The 19,865-nt window shown below is 42.0% G+C and overlaps 1 protein-coding gene across 2 annotated transcripts in view; it reads right to left on the bottom strand.

The window, feature by feature from the left end:
* wnt7bb (wingless-type MMTV integration site family, member 7Bb) overlaps nt 1-19,661 on the bottom strand; it is a 32,104-nt gene extending 12,443 nt beyond the window's left edge. Inside the window, exons 1-2 of one of the 2 annotated variants that reach the window (XM_080504182.1) lie at nt 19,354-19,661; nt 11,857-12,083 (exon numbers count right to left, since the gene is read on the bottom strand). In XM_080504182.1, coding sequence (XP_080360308.1) covers nt 11,857-12,083; nt 19,354-19,424 — 298 coding nt within the window. In that variant the 5' untranslated portion in view covers nt 19,425-19,661. Of the gene's footprint in view, nt 1-11,856; nt 12,084-16,723; nt 16,813-19,353 lie in introns of those variants that run through there. The other variant, XM_080504181.1, reaches the window with a different exon arrangement.
* Nucleotides 19,662-19,865: the final 204 nt, after the last annotated feature.

The following is a 19,865-nucleotide window of genomic DNA, read 5'->3' as shown; positions in this document are numbered from 1 at the left end:
TATGACACAAAGAGATGAAATATACGAAAGCAATCTATTTTTACACTCAAACCGAAACAATATTACATTTGACACTTCACTTTAGAAATACCATATCTCACATTTATTGGTTAGTTTAATGACTGACCTCACTTTCACAGTGCAGATGATGCATATATTGTACTTATTTAACTTTTTCAACTTTGCTACATTTGTGTAGACCAGAAACCACACACACACACACACACACACACACACACACACACACACACACACACACACACACACACACACACACACACACACACACACACACACACAGCTTAACATGCAATAAGAAAATAAGTTTGCACTGGAGAGCTGCTTAGCATTTTCTATTGTTTCCAAAAACATTGATAAGATCTATTCTATTCTATTCTATTCTATTCTATTCTTAGCTTACTTCTTTCAACCCCGCTGGAGTTGTAGTGAAGCATAGAAACACTACAGATGTAGTGCAGTCATGACTGCAAAGGTGAAGGGGACCAGATATGGTAAGATTACAAAGATAGACATTCAGAGGAATAAAAATGGACTGAAGACAAGTAGTTAAGGCTGGAATAATGGTGGAGGTCTTGCAAGACAACAGGAAAACACACACATGCACCAACACACAGAGCGGCAGAGTCCCGTCGTGCGGCTGAATTGCCTCCCCTCACAAATGCGGCCTGTTGGTGGTGGAGCAGTGAAGGGGAAAGCTTTTTAAAGTCCCCTCATCCCAGACATGCACTCACACCCTGGGGACATGAGTTGGATTGCATAAGAAATAATATTTGAACAACATGGCCAGACACTGGGGTTTGGAGCTTCATATCCATTAAACAAAAAGAACATCATGTCATAGAAAAATGCCACGGTTGGTGAACAAAGGGAAAAGTGTCACCTGCTGGTGGCCAGGAGTGTTTACACTTGTGGTGATGCTGACTGAGAGTTGATAGCAATTCACAACATGATCTTTTTTTCTTCTTTTTTTTTTTTTTTTTTTATTTGTTTGGTTATTTTCTGTAGAGCACATTGCATGAAAATCCCTAAACAATCCGTTCACTTTGAGGTGAGTGGAGGCATCATGGTTGTGTTTTTCAAGGGACAATGGAGATAACTACAATACTCTATCTGGAGCCACATGTTTATCCACAAACAAAGACCTGTAAGGATTACCCATGTTTTCAGTTTGACTTGCTGCATCATCACCGACCACACGAAGATAATCACGTCTTTGAAGCAAAAGCCCAAACATTATGCACCACATTAATAATCTAAAACACACCTGCTCAATAATCTTGAATTAAAATGGAAATCTGGCCTATTTATCAATCAGTGACTGTGAGCTCAAGTTTATTTATGCATTTTAAAGACTTACTACTTTTACATCTTAGAAATAAATAAAGAAGATACCGTATGCCACCAAAAGTACAGAAAGTATATAATAGCCAAGTCCAGGCTGGTGCTGGAACTGTGTCTCCAGGGCCTCATGGAAGGGGAAGAAAGTTGGAGGAAAACCCCGAGCTTTGTATACCAATCACTGAACTGACTAATGCACTCTGTACTACTGTTTTCCGTTCCGCTTTATGTACCGTTGCTATGAACATATGCTCCCAGCAAATTATAGACAAAGTTGTGGTCCGTGAGGTTTGCAGCTTGAGGAATTAGCACAGCCATGTTCCTGTACAATAAAATAATATTGTTTTACCAGAACTAGGCTTCACATTCTCATAGCGCTCACATCATAGAGCCGGGGAAGTGACACACTTTGGCACAACCCTTCACTGTAGGGTCCCAAGTTTGATTCATATAATGAGGAAGGCTTTGAACAGTAAAGCTAAAACAATTATGAGAGTATTTAAAGTTGCCGGCACAGTATTAAATGCTGAGAAGTTAAGTAAGCTGCCTCCCAGCCATAGAAAATTGGGCTGGCAGAAAACATTTCAAAAGCATCCTTTCTCTTCTCTGATCTCCCCGAGGTGCAGATAAAGCTTTTCGACCGAATACCGAGACCTGCTAAAACAAGCACAAATCCTTCTTCCCACCCTTTCATCCTAATAATGAGACCGAATCAAGACCTCACCTGCTCAGATCTCAAAACGTAGGCCTGTATGTGGAGTAGCAGGTAGTCATTGAGTTCATGTGAGGATAGTGTTGAGGATTTTCCTCAATTTCAATCCCATTTTGTTTTGTTTCATCTTCAATGAAACATATTTACTGGGATCTATATCAATCCCACAGCATATCATTGAAGATATCATTATCATCATTACTATAATCAGAGAGTCAAATATGCCACTGATGACATGTTTCCTTTCTCATTACAAAAGAATTCTTCAGACTTGACATTTCCATATCTGCTGGTGCTCTCTACACCCTGCACATAAAGCTCCAGGTGTGCCAACATTCTCAACATCCTACAAGAGCCTGGAACCCATCACTAGCGCTCCCTCACTCTCCACTCTCACCTAAGTGGGCCAGTAGCAGTGTGATTGTTGGCACATGTAAATGTCCAGTGGCGGCCCTGCATGTAGAGAATACAGTGATCGGCCTGGGATTGTGCGGAACAAAGCGCACTGTGAGATTACAGTTGATCCTCTCGCATCCTGTTTCCTCCTGCGTCTAGCGGCAGTGGCAGACACAGACAGACGCAGATCCCACCGATAAAAACAAGCGCCGTTGGGAGGGGAGGGGCAAACAACACGTACGTACACACTCATGGGGACCCGACGGGGCCAGGGCCCCGGGGCGACCCCCGGGCCAAGTCAGCAGACAGACGGTGGGTGAGAGTGAGAGTGAGAGAGAGAGAGAGAGAGAGAGAGAGAGAGAGAGAGAGAGAGAGAGAGAACCCCAACTCAGCTCCCTAGAAAGAAAGACACCCACACAGTCTGAGACGGAGACAGAACTGATGAATGAACAAGCCAAAGGGACCTGGCAGTGATAGTGCTGTTGGGTTGCGTAGGATGGAAGGCTTCACCCAGATACTGACACATGTTGTGGGCAGGGGATGTGAGGCGAAACATTGGGAGAAAAAGAGTAAGAGATGACCTTTACTGAGCCATGATGACCACAACCCACACTCTGTAGAACAACAAAGCATCAGACTCCCCTATCTGATAAAGTTAGGGGGGAGCCCCCCCCCCTCTCTCTCTCTCATACACACACACACACACACACACACACACACACACACACACACACACACACACACACACACACACACACACACACACACACACACACACACACACACACACACACACACACACACACACACACACACACACACAGACGCTCTGTTTTCTCTGGACTCACATGGAGGAGGGCAGAGAGGATTACGGCTACCCACATGATGATGGGCTGAAAAATAGGCCTTTTATCCAACACCGTTCCACCATAACACAATGCACGCGTCATTTCCACGCTGTTATCCACATGGTGTCAAACCCTTGGCTGCCTGGGAGTGAATCTGCAGTTTTGCCGGGTGGATCATGACGCATCTGAGATATTTCATATAGTTTTTATTCCAACATTAACATACTTTTCTCTTTTCCAATAACATTTTTTTTCTTTTAAAGAATCCATACACAGGATAGAAGATCTCGGTGAGTGATTACATATCCGAGTTGATGACCACGGTTTGTCTGGAGGGCGTACGACCAACAAGAAACTAATCCCACAAAAGCGAAAACACTCCTGGCGGCAGTGAGATGATTGATGGCATTTTGTGAGAGTTCAGCGGTGTCAAAGTATACACTTGTGTGCTCTTGAGAAAGACCCAGTTTTGAAGAATGAGTTTTCGACCGACTATATTAACCTAAATGTTGGCAAATGCCAACTGCTCATACGTCAAACAGGATAAATTTGTCCTTTTTTTCAATGGGCTGATTAAACTGTGAAGCTTCACATCCAAACAATTATCACTTTTAGAATATTTATACACATAGACATTTATACTTTCATGTAATGCCACATTATTTCACTTTTAACCTGTGAATAATCATGTCGACAATGTAGATGGCTAAAATTAAACCTTGACACTGATTTATTATCTTTAATGAAGTGAATGTTTATCCTGTAGATGATATTTAACTTGAATTTTTTTTAACCGCTTTACTGCATGATTCATAAGGAGACTTTTTTTTAAAGCTCAGCTGGCCATAATTAATATTTCAGCTTGCATTTCTTTTTACTTTGTCAAAAAGAGGAAACAAAGCATGAAGGTAACCGCATGGCCGTTCCGATAAATGTCTGCATCCGTTCATTATTAGTCTCAGGTTGGACTGTCGTATTGCGTTCTGCTGGGATACGATTTCACCACAAATGGCCATCAACTGATTCCGAGAAGGGAAAGGAGCTTTGCCAATGTGTTTATAATCTGCTGGTATTGTGCTGGTTAAGCTTGTAGAGACGTACTGGAAAGAAGGAAACACTGGATATGTGTTGAATTAAATAATTAATAGCTTGAATTAAATGCGGGCTTAATACTTATAAATCATTACTGCGCCTAACTTTTTCTGCAACATTGATTCTGGACATCATGAGCCTTTCTTAAACTTCAAGAATTAACATAATAGATCCTATAACATTGGGAGGTATATTAAATATCATTTTGAAACAAAAAACACTTGCTCACATTAGATTGTTTGAGGCTTTTATTTAAAAAATTCTAGGAATTCAGGTAAATTGTTCTATAGCTTATTATATGGCTCAGAAGTGTGTCGTAATAAAAGAATATACTAGTTGTATCCTCGACTTCTTCCTTTTTATCACTGCTACTCTAAACCCTCAACCACAAAAAGAACTGAATCCCCCCGATGTTGACCTGAAGTTGACCTACATTTGGAATAAGCGCTATGCAGTGCCCTAAAAACTCGAGTGAATCGGCCGCTCCTGCAACATGCAATTGATGGATTACGTCTTATTAAGAGTTATAACGCAAAGCCAAAATCTACAAACGTCTATCAGCCACATCCTCTTTGCTCTCACTTATCCTCCTCCACTGTTTAAACTGGGCATACAACACCCAACCTCAGTATTGAGTTATGTCTGGCTCTATCTATCTGTAGTGACACCCCCCCCCCTCCCTTCCGCTCAAAGGAGTCCTGCATCTCCAGCTCCCAATCAAGTATGTGTCGGTCCGGGAGTTCTTCACACACGAGTGGGTTTCAATGAATCTGCTGGCTTATACATCTGTTAAATATAATTAAATTCTGGTTTTGGACCCAGTGGCTCTTTAAGTCCATCCTGGCAGGTGGATCATCCAATGTCTTCTTCACCAAACTCTTTCTGAATGAGAGAGGAAGAGAATGGCTGAAACCTGATTCTATAAAGGACGACGGGAAAACACAGACTAAAACACACCCTCCACTCTCTGACCTCTCTTCAGCCTGTGCCTTCATGTGTTATTATAACGCCATTAGCTTTCTGCTAACCCACAGCTTGAGGCAACAACTCATTGACGATATGACAGGAGCGAGGGAAAGCGAAAGCGAGAAATGTGTATAGCCTAATGCCGGTCACATGAGAAAACAGACGTGCTTGCTTCTTGTTCACCAGCAACAATAATAAGCAACTTTCCACAATTCTTCCTTGGCGAGTTGGAAGTGATTTTCTTCAAACAACAAATGAATTCAAATTGTCAGTGTGATTGTGAGAAAAAAACATGGACTCCCCTCTTGCAGCAAAAGGTTCACCTGCATAAGTGCTGCGTCTATTCTTGTGCAATGAGCCAAAGGCAGCGTGATTGAACTTTTGTAATATTTCACTGCCAGCACAACAAGAAACCTCTTTCAGATGAAAAGCATGAATCAGGACGGTGACAAACTGGCTGGAAAGTCAAACAGAGGAGTAACCAGAGCAGGACATTTTTATGACAAGGGGGCCAGTGTTGGCCTTTGATGCTGAGTGTAGCCGTTGAAAGGTGTCCATTTTCCAGCTCTAATCACTGACTTGAAGTGCACAGCGATCTTAACAGAGCTGTAAGGTGTGCATAGGCAGGTCTTTTAAGTGAAGAGCATCTCTATTACAGGTGCTTAGCCAAAGGAATGTCTGATACTACACAGGATGAGGCAGTCTGGAGTCGAGGCGTGTCATTAAACATAGAAAAAGCATGCATGTATAACGTAATAGTGGCAGTGATAGCCAAAAGCAGACGTTTGTGTGTATAAGTTGAGGTTTGGGGCAAAGATCACTTGTGGGATTGAAAACAACCTAATATGCATGACAGAATCCACACAGGGCTCTCTGTGCACTTCACGCGTGGATGACCACACTTAAATATGCACAATAAAACAGCATCAACAAATTACAGCCATGGGACCGTTCCCGACAGCAGTATTTCAAATAGAATGATTCATCCAGCAAAGCGGACAGAGTATTATGATTGAAGGGTTGGCCACGTTTGCCAATCTCATCCTGACTCACTGATGGATCTGTCTCTAATTTTATTATTACTTCCTAATAGACTGCAGCAAGTCTCTCAAAAACACCCATTCCTGTTAGCATGGGATAATTCATTCCACATTTTCACAGACTGAAGATACCAACTCGTGCCAGCACCAGAGCAGGGCACGAGGGGAAGAATGCTAAATCTGCTTTTGCAGAGGAATGAGAAACACATTCATATTGCCCGTTTGAAGTCTCACTGCAAGTTTATGGTGTTGTTCTCAGATTTGTCCGTTTAAACATAACAAGAAATCCAGCACTCTTTGCAAAACAGGGAGACTGATGAGGAGTGGACCGTCAAAAAAAGGGGAATGCTCCAATTTTGACATCAGTACATCTTATCTCAAGCGTTGTGTTCAGTCATGTCAGGCAACAGATGAGCTGCCAGCAGAAGCCATCTTCCAAACTGAGGATACGCTTCTGTTTACAGAAGAAAAGTTAAATAAATATCGAATGACCTCTCTTTGAAACTGAATCACCTCTGCTGAATGAAGATATCTCGAACTCTGTAATGCTCAATAACCCAACTATTAATGTGTGCTGTCTTGGAAAGCAAAAGTAATGCCATGGAGCAGCTCCAGAACAGAGAGACGGCCTCCAAAATCAGGCAGCACAGAGAAAATGCATTAGACTTGCGGTCGGCTGATCTTTAGTATTTGAAAAAAATGCCGACATCTTCTCCCTCTGGTCCAAAACTAAGAGTGGATCGCCGAGCGGGGGAAAGGTTTAGTGTTCATAATTTGAGGGATTTGAATGAAAAACTTAAATGCGAATGGAACGTGAACAGCTTTTCCCCTGCACTTGATTATGATGATGTGGGAATTTGCAGATTTGAAGAAGGGATTGGAACATTTTGTTGAAGGGGTGTATTCCATGATTTCATATGCCATGCTAAAGAATTCCATAAAACACACAGACATGGTTAGAAAACATGATTACATCTTCAATCATGAGCAACAAAAACTGGAAACTTGACTTGTCGTCTGCGAGCCGGTGGCAGCTTGAAATTTAGGTGTTGGGAGAAAATGCAGTAGCCCACTTTTCCATAGTATCTAAATGAATGGCGGGGCGTCGGGGCTCTGCAGTAGCTCTGGAGTCTGGTCTCCCGTGACGCTAAACTGAACCAGCACAATCAAATCACATTCAATACTCTTCACACCGACAGCAAATGAGTCCGCGGTCTCACTGCTCTCAGATAATAAAACTCATACCATGCCTGGAAATAAATCAAAACCAAAAACTTCTTGTGTTCACATCCTGCCTCATGTTTTGTTTTGTTGCATGCATGCATGTAAATAATGTAATTATTATTATTAGTCAACTGATTGATATCTGATGCTTTCAAGTGCAAAACCTGTTCATATTACTGTTTAAATAACAATCACACACAAAACATATCAGAGCAAAGCAGCATGCATTCACGGGCCTATATAATGCAGTGAAGTCTGCACTGAGCTCCAGCTCTCCATCACAACTCTTTTGATCGTCAACCGTTTTGGTTTGAGCGCTACAGTGAGGTCACCAAGAGTTTTAAATCTCATTTGCTGCTCCAGCAGCCGGAATAATTTGCAAAGTTTGATACTTTCAAAACTTCACTGTAGGAAGGTCAAGGCTTAACTTCCTTTAAAAACCTGAGTGCAAATTCACATAAACATTCAAACATATCTGCTGCATTGTTTTGGTTACTTTGTGGCAATTGCAGGTAAATAGTGCGCTTTCTTATAGGGATAGCTACTTTCTCCATTTGATTGTTCTACTCATACTTTTAACATCAACAACAAACAAAACTTCTCCTCGCAGCAGCTAAAACATAGAAATGTTTGACATTTATTATTATTACAAAAGCGTTAATTTTCCCTCTCAACATACCTTCAAGTACAAAGCACTTGTCAGTTTCAGTGTCCACTCAGGATTAATTAGTAATCTATTCTTACTTCCTGAAATGAGTATGACAAAACAGAAATCAAAACTCACTGTCATCTCAGACCAGTGTATGCTGGAATAGCAGGGAAGCTCAGAAATGTATTTGGAAAATTGAGATGTTTGTAATCGTTAAAATAAAATAAAATTTTCTGTATTAGTGTGTGTGTTTTTCCATAAATTATCGCTTGTTTTGTTAAGCACATACATTTGTTTCAATATGGCACTTATTAGTGCTGCTGACAACATACTCATACTTTACTCAGTTCATCTTTTGGACCATAGCTACAGCTCATAAAACTATAAATGCACAACCAGTCCGATCAGTCCAACAAAGTCAGTACACCACCTGACAAAGAGTCATCAAAATATGCAAAAATGCATAATAAAACAACAACCTTGTTCCCTATGTTTCCACCTTAAAACGAATTATTATGTCACTTCAATTAAAAGGCAAAGCAGCAAGAAGAAACACAGCAGTGATACACTGACAAGGACTTAAAACACAACAATTGATACCGTGCAACTGTAAAGTATTGAAAGTTAATCTTTTATGCAAAATGTTCTTGTTGGCTTCATCAAACGAATTCACATGAATTCTACAATTCAGCATCTATTTGCAATGTATTTTATTTATGTGTGGTTGAAATATGAAAACAAATCTCCCAATTTGTTGTGAATGTAATCACAACAAAATGGGATCTTCTCCTGAGAAGTTTTTTGGGTTTTTTTCAACTCAGAAAAAATTCATGCGTCTTTATAAATCTGCCTTGAGAACAGTGACAGGAATCAAGTTCCCTGCTGGTCTGAAGAAAGACGTCATGACTGGGACACTTTATTGAGAAGGCCACCGAGTCCCATCATTATTGAACAATCATGGCAAAGCCCGCAGTCATCGCTCTATGACCAAAACTGGACACCAACAGTGATGTGCTCAGTGCGGGCACATTAAGCATTTATTTGTGCAGACCTACTATGGAAACCAAACAATGAGAGCAAAAAGCAAGCATGAAATTCAGATGACGGCATTACTGAAGGGGATGTAGACGTCTCATCACTAACAAAAAGTGAAAGGAACCCCATAGGGTTGAATGGACTCAGTGTAACTGAGCACATGCAGCTCACTGTGACTTGTATTGCCATCAAATACACAACGATGGACGTAATATCTTACACAATGCCAAGACAAAATGTGGGACTCAGAATAAGTATGTGTGCTTCTGCGGTTCTCCGCTTTACTTTAGGTCAACAGTGTAAACATGAAACATTAACATCCAATAAACAGATGTGAAGGAGCGGGACAGATGCTTCCGATGAACCTCTGCTGAATATCATCTCTCAATCTCAGAGTGCTTGAAATGGGCATAAAAGACCAGACCAAAAGGAAGTGAAAAGAAGGACGTTAAGTGTTGAAGAAAACAACATGAGCTCCATTACAAAGGGAAGCGCCACATTCACAACAAAGAAAAGAAAAATGCTTTTGTAAAGGGAGCTGGAGCTAATTCAGCTACTCCTTAAGACGAGTGATTGCTCACAGAGCCACTGGATTAAATGCACAGCCCAACCGCAACCTAACAGCAACAAAGCATCTTCTAAATGAAAGGAAATGCATAAAAGTCCCAGTAAAACAAAAGCGATGCGAAAAGAGATTTGAGGAATGCGAAGTCTCACAAACAAAAGCATCGTAAATGTAAATGTTTGCCTGCTTTGTGTCTTTTTCTGCATATATGTGCACACTCTCATGAAGCAGCCAGGCATGGACACAACCAATTTAGCCCGATTGACAACAGATGTGTCCATCTATTTTGGTTCGACATGAATTCTTTGCAATAGCACCCATTAGTTGACTCCTCATTTGTGATATCGTTTTTCAACCATGCATTTTTCTCATTAGAGGTCCAAGTGCTTTTCGGTAGCTTTTCCATAACTTTTGAACTAACCAGCAGCGCTGGTCACCAGCAGGCTTGTTGCAAAGCATCAACACAAACCAGAATTCTGCTGCGGAATTACATCGTCAATCGAAATGAAGACGGCCAAGTCTTAGTAGAATCAGCAGCATGTGAAATCCTCTTGAGCGATGCCAAAGCGAATGGTTACACAACAGCGAAGCAAAGACACACCGCATAACTGTTTCGAGTTTTCACTTTGTGATGTGTGCAGCTTGGGTTTGGCTTGTAAAGCGCCATATTTCATAGGGTTCAGGGAGTCGGGCTGGTACTACATTAGTGATAACCTTATGGTACCACTTAATAAAACTATGGCAAGATGATAGTTTAAAAAGTTATGTAATGTATTCTTTTCCAACAGAAAAAAATAAATAAACACTGGTATTTTCTTTGTCGGCCACATTTTATCAAATGAGTATCAAACACCAACTTCCCTCTTGCTCCACTCTGCTTAACATCATAAATACACATAACATCCAAGTTGTAATCTATCTTTTGTTGTGTTTTCTGTCTTCCATGTTCACTAATTCAATGCACGATCACCCCAGAGTGCTGCACACAAAAACATAAAGAAATGAAGATCTATTACTGATAATATTCTTCAGAATCATAAACAATGTTTTTATCACTCGCACAGCATTCCTGGATTTAACCTTGTGACCTTTACAAGACTCTAAATCATCTATTTAAGCAGCTTCAGCCGTACTAAGCCCTGCTCTATATACTCCACAGCTGTGTGTGTTGTGAAATTTTTCAAATATATCAGCGGTGCTTTTTTTTTTGCTCCAACAGAAAACACAGCGAAGCCCCTGGCTACAACACCAAACATACAGTACAAACAGTCACTGACTGCGCCTCTAATTGTGATTGACATCCCTGCTATATTTGTTTGGACAGGGATTTATGAATTTTTAGCAATTACTGCTAAACACACTAATTAATTTCATCAAGCGACACTTGTGGCTCTTAGTTTCAAGAATAACCTCCCTGTTTGAGAGCCAAATGCAAAGTTGAAAATGTCAGGAATAATCTCTGAACTAAGTTAACATTGTTTCAGGGTTTATTCAGGTTTTTTTGGACAGAAAAAAAAACAGTCCCATTTCACATCATCTAAATTTTCTGTGATAGACTGCTGACCCGTCCAAGATGTAACCTATCATTGTCAATAGTCACCTGGGATTTGCTTGGGTCTCCCAGCAGCTACATGATGCATAAATCAAGACAGATGATGGATGTAAAATGACCATCAACACACACAGATGTGCTTTACACAGACTAGGAATATTTCATTGCATATTAAATGTGATTTTAGATCGACTTATTTTTTAAACAACCCCAAGTTGAAGCACGGACCTAAAAAAAAAATCCTTCGGACAATTCTTATGTTCAATGTTGTTGAAAAGCTTTGTCACTGAACAACCGTTGCACATTCAAAAATATACTCCAGTTCATCTCAGCAGCAGACAAGCCCTGAAAACGTGTCTCATGCAGAAGTTAACCTTGTAGTAGCAATGCACTCTGCAGTGAAAGAACCCAGACTGACCTACTCGCAGCTCCTGACCGAAGACTGTCCTCTCTCCCAGCGCCGAACAGTTCCAGCGTCCATATCGGAACTGGTATTGACACTCATTTATTCCCATCTGGGCGCCTTCGCCCACAACAATGATGGCGTCCGGGCGGCTCTGGCAGATGGCCCGCTGGCGAGGTGCCAGCCCAGGAATTTTGTTGCAGATGATGTTGGCACCCAGGGCCACAACCGAGGACAGGGCCCTGCCGGAGGAAGAGAAACACACCACCACGCAAGCAGACGAGCATCCACACACGCATGCACACACACGGAGGGCAGCACGCATACGTATATGCAGTGTTGCGCACACACACGCACACACACGCACACACACACACACACACACACACACACACACACACACACACACACACACACACACACACACACACACACACACACACACACACACACACACTTAGTTAGGACTTGCAGACGATGGTCAGACTGACTCACTTATTTGAGACTCTCCAGAACAGGATTCAATTCAACCAGTGATTGATGCACATTCCGTAGTGAAGTGAAAGCTGCACTACATGAGGGTATTGCTATTTAACGGATTAGAGGTCAATCAAAAAACCTGAACATTTAATCCGACATAGAACATTTAAAAAGACAGAGAAACTTGCTAAAAGAGCCCAGACAGAGAAAACAAGATGCTTATTTGACTTCTGACAACCTGATTCCACATTGATTTGGATGATGGGAGCCTGAGTAATGAGCTGAGGTTTTTGTCTTAATTGTTAGGTAACGTAGTGGCATGACGAGCAGCCAGACTCTTATGTAAATAGAGCATACACTTGTTGAGTGTTTTATACTGTAAATGTAGCATGCTCTTTTGAAACAGATGTCACATAAATTTTGATTTGTCATCGTTCCTGCAGCGGTGTGTTTGGTGAAACATGCTGTCTATGAATTTCAGGACAGAGCGTTTTGACGTTCGCCACCTTGAGAACTGGTTACAATGGAAAAAGTTGTAAGGTTTTCAACCTCGGTTGCCGATATTCATAGGTTAATAATTTGTTGCCCAGTAAATGGCATGCCTCCCTCTCAGCTATTCCCAGAGGACAAGAACACTTGTGATCACTTGCCATGATAATATGAAGCTGTGTGTTTGTGATGGGATTGCAACCGCCGAGAAAGCCAAAACCGATCACAACTAAACAGAACTCTGACTTTCTCCAAGATTATGTTTATAGCCCCCAAAACCATGTAGATACATACTTTTCAAACATGTCAGGGACAGAGAACCATAAATGAACACAGAGGCAAACACCGCCTTTTCAAGTATGACGTCGACCTCCAAACGCTTGACCACAAACGGGACAGACTACACAGGCAAGTTTTGTGTCAGCGAAAAGTGACGGCAGTGCATAAAGGGTAAAGTGGAAGTGTGGGTGAGGGACAGAAACACTGAAGAAAAAGAAAGAGGCTGGAAAGAGGCAGACTCAAGCACAACACACTGTCGTTCCTGTCGTCCTCGGCTTCAGACTGATGACAAAAAGGAAGATTTTTTTTTTTGGATAAGCAGTCACTCTCAATCAATCACGTTCCCTCTCTGACAGTTGCTCCACAAGCACAGAATGCTATTACATTCAATTCCAAATGTCTGAAGTGTAATAAATCCTAAAAGCCGTGATGTGGAGATTAATTACATACTGAGTTCTGCACACAGTTTCCTGGTCTTGCAGCCAGGGGAGCGCATTAAAGCATGTAGAAGGAAAGTGCCATTGTATATACTGTTGACATTGAGAGCCCTGCTCTCAAAGCCACCACAAAAGATGGCAAACATTTTTTTTCAACATGCAATAAAATATGTGTTTCCAAATTAAAAGAGAATAACTATATATATATATATATATATATATATATATCATAGTCAGACGACTTTGATCTGCAAAACAAGTGCATCTGTGCACTGACCTACTGAGGGTGTAAATTACAAAGCACAAAATAACTATGAATGTAAAAATCAGAAATCACCATAAGTAAACAAAACATTCATCAGGTGCATTCCGTATCCACAGTAAACACTCTGCAGCGCGCAGCTGCTTTCAGTCCCTCTTTGCTATGGTGCCATTAAAGAGGCTTGAACTCCTCTGACCCTCTGTGACCCTCCGCTGTATATGTGGTTGTTCATGGCAACCATGACATCCAGCCTGTGCAAACCAAAAGGGCATGCTCATTAAGACGAGTAATGTGCAACTGGAGAAATTCACTTTCCTGCATAATGAACGTTAGGATTCAACAGAACTGCTTTGTTTATAGAAATCCAAAGTTAATAAAAATGTGTTTGAGTCATTTATATCGCTGATATACCACTGCCCTCCCTCTCTGGAGATCTAATACGACAGCACAGTGTCGTTCTTGAGCCTAATAAACACACTCCTTCATAGGTTCATCTTTTTTGATGTTTTTCTCACATCCCTCACCTGCTAATTCACAGAAACACACTCTCGCACAGGCAACTCAAACCATCAGACAACACCAAACAGAGAATTCCACAGCTAAGCTTTTAAATCCCTGCATCATCAAAGTGCACAAATGCGATTCTGTTTGCTTAGCCTCTCCTCTGTGTGTGTGCCAGCAGCTTGGGGACAGCTCGCCCACAGTCACACAGATCTCCTATCAGATAGAGCATCAACAGGAAGTCAGACTGCAACGGCAAGTGTCAAATGCTCGGCCTGTTTAGAAGCAGCAGTGTCACTCTGTGATTATCCCGTTTGTAGAAGCCCATGAGGTATGACTTTACGTTTTGTGTGTTAACCAGCTAAATTCTACGGCTTCCAATTACACAGTGTTTGTTTGACATTGCCGCCCGATTGTAGCATTAGGTTAGGTTTATTGTGTTTTCTGCAGAGCGGCAGGTGGTATACATTTTGGTTTGAGTACGGAGCACCGTTCCTCAAACCGTGAGGATTGATGTGTGTGTGTGTGCGTGTGTATTACTATTTATGCACGAGGCCCGATACAAACTGCGTTCACATCCAAACACAGAGATGATACACACTTTTATCATTAGTTTCGTGGCATTTTAGAGAACGCATCAGCATTTGTAATATTCGTCACAGAATATAACCATTAAACCGTCAGCATTAGCGCTCACAGAAACATCGGCCTTTGTTGGTGTGGCCTATTTATTCCTGCTGAAAAGTTTGGATCTTTGCAGCCTCCGTGGTGAGGGCTGTACTGATTTCACCACAGCGCAGTGTGGCCTTAAGAGAAACGATGGTCGGCACGTCATGACATACGGTGTGCTTACAGCCACATACTCAATCACAGGGAATACTTTGAAGCTATCTGACACATTATTAAGATCCCAGGCATGCATCCCCTTTAAGAATGCACTCAACAGGATGCCTGTGACACGACTTCACGAAGTCAAGAGAATCAAAAACTGCTCTCTAATTCTGTTGCGTTTTAGTGCAAAAGATGTAAGAGCTTAGCATTGCACTGAAGCTTTATGATTTCAAACCAAATCCTGCTTTAAACTATATCTGCACCCGTACACTTAGACGGGTGTGATATAAACGAACCAGAGTGAAAGCGTTCAGATTATTGCTATTGGAACATAAAGTGTGACATTCCTCCACACTGAGGCGTGAGGTGTGCAGTGCCCTCAAATCCCAACATGAACAGATACTATAGCTCACGGTTCATTTGCCACCCACTGCTCCACACATTTCAAAGTACAATATTATTGTTATTTGCAGGTTTAAGGAAAATGTCAATGTATTATTTTAAGCCCATATTTAAATATTCTCCTCATAACGTATTCGGTGGTTAATGCTCAACAGAAAACATACTTAAATAATCCAAACAAACAATAGTACGTAGCTTTGATGTATAAGCCATCACTATACTTAGTAGTGCGGCCCACTTTTAACTGAAAACCAAAAACCACATCTATTTCAGCATCAGGTTTGGGGTCTTCGGGCAGCAAAAAAAAAAAAAAAAAAAAAGGCAGGAGCCAGGGAGCATGGGTGAGTAATTATTTTGGAAACTTTAAGAAAGCCAGTGTGCTCCTGCAAGAGATTTCTCGTTTAATTCAAAGCCACAGTGTGTCAATCACGTGCAAGTTGCAGGAGGATATTTTCAGATGTGGGTTTAAACGATAATATCGAAATACTGGGAATTAAGGAGAGCTGAGGTAATGCGCAGCGATCTTTCACACGCTCTGACAGGTTAACGGTGTTCGGATGCGTAAAAGCTGCACAGCCTGCTGTATTCAACTCTCCTCTGAGGGGGAAAAGACAGAATCTCCTCATCCAATTGTGTTGAACATCTCTGCCACTCTGTGGCCAAAATGAATCCGTGTCGCAGTTAACAAAAAACTATTATTCTTCTGATGTTGCAAAATGTTAAAAAATAAAAATCACTCAGCTTTACACAGAAACACCACCGCTGTTTACTCACAAGACGTTCTCATTCACGTGGAGCGGGCACGTTTGAGCGGGGAGCGTTTCAACTAATTAAAACATTCCCACGTGGATCGTTTCCCCGTTGATGTTTCCCCTGATGAGTCTTTTCTACTGGGTTCTAATATTGTACAACATCTGGAACCGTGCGAGATGCGAGTATTAAATAAGCGCCTGGGCTTAAAATTGCGATTTCAGTGCGCTGGATCCCCGCGCGCCTATAATTACCCTAAACGGTGTTGTAGTCTGTGGATACGGAAAGCTTAGCAAATCATCCATGGGAGTATGTTTAATTATTAAGACAAAGAAAATGCGGACACCCAGAAGGCTGCACGGGAGTAAAAAGCCAAACGTCAGCGTCGCTGAGGATGAGCGCGCGCACTCGCCGAAGTTAATTAAGTATCCGGTAATTGGTTGAAACTTACAGGTAGCTGCCGCTCGTCAGGATCAGGAAGATCTGCGGATAGTAGACTGACAGCAGTACACTGCGCGACGAGAGGATGATCATGATGACATTGAGCAAATGGCTACGGTAGGATTCAGTGAGACGACACAGACAGGATGAAAAGCTCCCTTAATTCCTGGCTTTACGTCCCTTTCGCTCAAAAATCAAGGAGAACTTGCTGTGCGTCTCCTCGTCTCCGGTGCCGTGCGTCTCTACGCAGCTCCGAGCTCCCAGGGCCGTGTGTGCGCTGAGATTGGCTCTGTCATCTCTCAGCAGCGGAGGCTGTTACACAGGACTGTGGGTTCCCGAGCCGGAATGATGATGGTTTTAGGGATTTTCGCATGGCAGAAAAGTGCCTCTCTCCACTCTCATGAGAGTCGTGCCTGCCATTGGGCAGGGATAGACACTGCTATCCGCCCACTTTGCCACAACGGGACAATAGGGTGACACTGATCCGATCCCATGGTGGACGTGCAGGAGGTTTCATTCATTATCATCATCATAGTGGAACCCCCCCCCCCCCACACACACACACACACACACACACACAGCAGTCCCATGCGCCAGCCCAGCCAAAAACAAATAATACAAATAATAATAATAAACAAACAGACGAGCGGCTCCTCTGTCATCATGTGTTAAAAATAAATATCAGTGCGTTTCTTTGGCAGGACTTCTTTATCCGCCATCAGCAAGTAGCTGTCAAATTACAATACAGGTCCTTAATAGTGTGACAGATATGAGGCTTGGACCTTTTCCATATGAAAGTGTATGTAGGAGTGAGAAAAACTAAGTGTATGTACCTGCTATAACATTTGTCGAAGTCCCTTTCATTGTGTTCTAGTCATTAATGTTTAGTTAGAAAGATCAGTAGAATAGAATAGAATAGAATAGAATAGAATAGAATAGAATAGAATAGAATAGAATAGAATAGAATAGAATAGAGTAGAAACTGTAGTTAACAGTGCAAAATGAATGAATAACATAGGATCTTATCCAGGAGACACTACAAAATTCCTAAAGGCATTTTAAGCATTCCGTTTTTAATTATTATCATTACACGGTAGGTAGTTCAGTGGTCTAAATTCCCAACCAGAGTCCCTGCTGTCAAACTGATTAATAGTTTAATCAAACTGTCGGACTGATAAAATCGATGCTAAGGTGAGGGCATGAAAACAGCACTCTTGTTGGAGGAGACTGAAACCAAGCAGAGAAATCAAATCCTGGAGGAGCTTAGCGCAGGGGAGGGTTTCTATCTCCTCAGCATCGTGACTTTCACTCAACACCTGCAGGCTCCAGTCATTGTGAATGAAGAGGGTGCCATGAAAGATTTAGGCACGGAAAGAAAGAAAAGGGGATGGAAGGAATGAGCTAACTGTTTTGGGATTAGTAAATTGGAAGATAGGTGACTTTTACCCCATAATAGAGCTACTGTCATGTGATATGAGCATACCTTTGCTTCATGGGGTTCTCACGGGGAGGGCTTTGTGTGGCTGGCTGCCGGAGCCACCGAGAACACAATCACATCAGTCCAGCGACTTAAAATAATGAGTTAAATGAAGCTGCTTCAAAGCTGACTGTACACAAACAGTGGTAGCTTTATTTTTTTTCTTCGCAACTGCGAATGTTACGCTCAATCAACTGTCTAATGATGATGCTTTAATGGTGTTACCCTCCAATGCACCATACAGTATTTTTCCCCCAGGAATCTCTGCATATAAAATAAGTCCCACTGGACTTGAATTAAATCCAAGTTTCCTTTATTATATGCAAATTCGAATGTTGCGTAACACCTCTCAGGCTTGCCGGTTCTTATCAGTGAGCGGTATCCTGCCAATGATCCGGCCAACGAGGCAATTCTCAGATTTATGTAATTAAAATTCATGTGAGGTTTGTTGGACCAAAGAAAGTCATCAGAATTTCCTTTGGCACTTTACTGTCCATGAGACAAATACACAAATACATATGCCGTTGATGCCGCGTAACATGAACAAAAGGGTACAAAGATTCCCATCATCCTCATCTGTATGGGTTTTGTTTTTTTGTTTGTTTTTTTCAATTGTGATCAGACAACAGAAGCACACACTGAAGGGGGAAGACGTCCTTCTGTGTTTATGCATCAAGGTGAGGTATTGCAAAACAGGTAAAAACTCCGTCTGGGCGAAGGAATGTGGAAATACAACTCAGTCTGCCGCTATTAATGAAGGTATGCAGGAGTGAACTGGATCTGGAGCACAAACAAATGATCTAGTCGCACTAAAAAGGTCTGAATAAGTCTCACGAGGTGAAATCAATAAATATGTGACCGTACTCGTCGATCGTCTGTTGACACGCGACGGACAAATTTAAACGCGCCGCACTTTCTCTATTACGCGCGTTTGATTTTAATGGATTCATATTCAAAACACAGCAGAGGAAATCCGATTTCCACCCAATATCCCCTACGAGGTCAGAGGGCAGCCGATGTTTCCCCGTGCCGTGTACGTCTGTCAGAGTGTCGCAATGAATTTGATCCTGGTGCTCTGCGCAGGTGAGGAAAAACACACTGCGTGTGTGGTTCGAGAGCTTCTAAAAAAAAAACAACAACAACAACAAAAAACAGAAACTCACCCAAGTCTGAGGTATATGATGCCAAAACACAGGAACACGTAGAGACTCCGCTTTCGGAGGGGTTTGTGCATGATCGATAGCACTTAGTCCAGAGGCCATGCACTGTAACATAAAGTGGCCAGGCTTTTCCGATCACATTGGCAGGTTTCCTTAACCCTTCCAGATGCACGAACGCCGTCTATTTCCCGCGACGTCAAGTTGAAGCTCCTCGGTAATCTTCGCGTGTGTGAAATCCATGGTCGACTTGCACAGGTGAGATGCTGCAGGAGTACCTGAGAGGTGGCGGAAAAACTCCAAAATGAAACTTGAGAGAGGGTCGGACTTGAGGTGAGCGAGTTCTTGGAGGAAGTGCCTCCTATTCGTCCTGACTTTGACGCGAGAACCTAATTAACGATTCCTATTTGCTGCGCCTTGCAGGTACAAAAAAAAAAAAAAACCCACACACACACGCATTTCTGTAGTGCCCAAGGAACAGCGGGGGATATTGTTCTCGTTTTAAGCTTTTGAACTTA

This window comes from Blennius ocellaris, assembly GCF_963422515.1.
Source record: "Blennius ocellaris genome assembly, chromosome: 11".
NCBI lineage: Eukaryota > Metazoa > Chordata > Actinopteri > Blenniiformes > Blenniidae > Blennius > Blennius ocellaris.
This window is presented reverse-complemented; position numbering and strand designations above follow the sequence as displayed.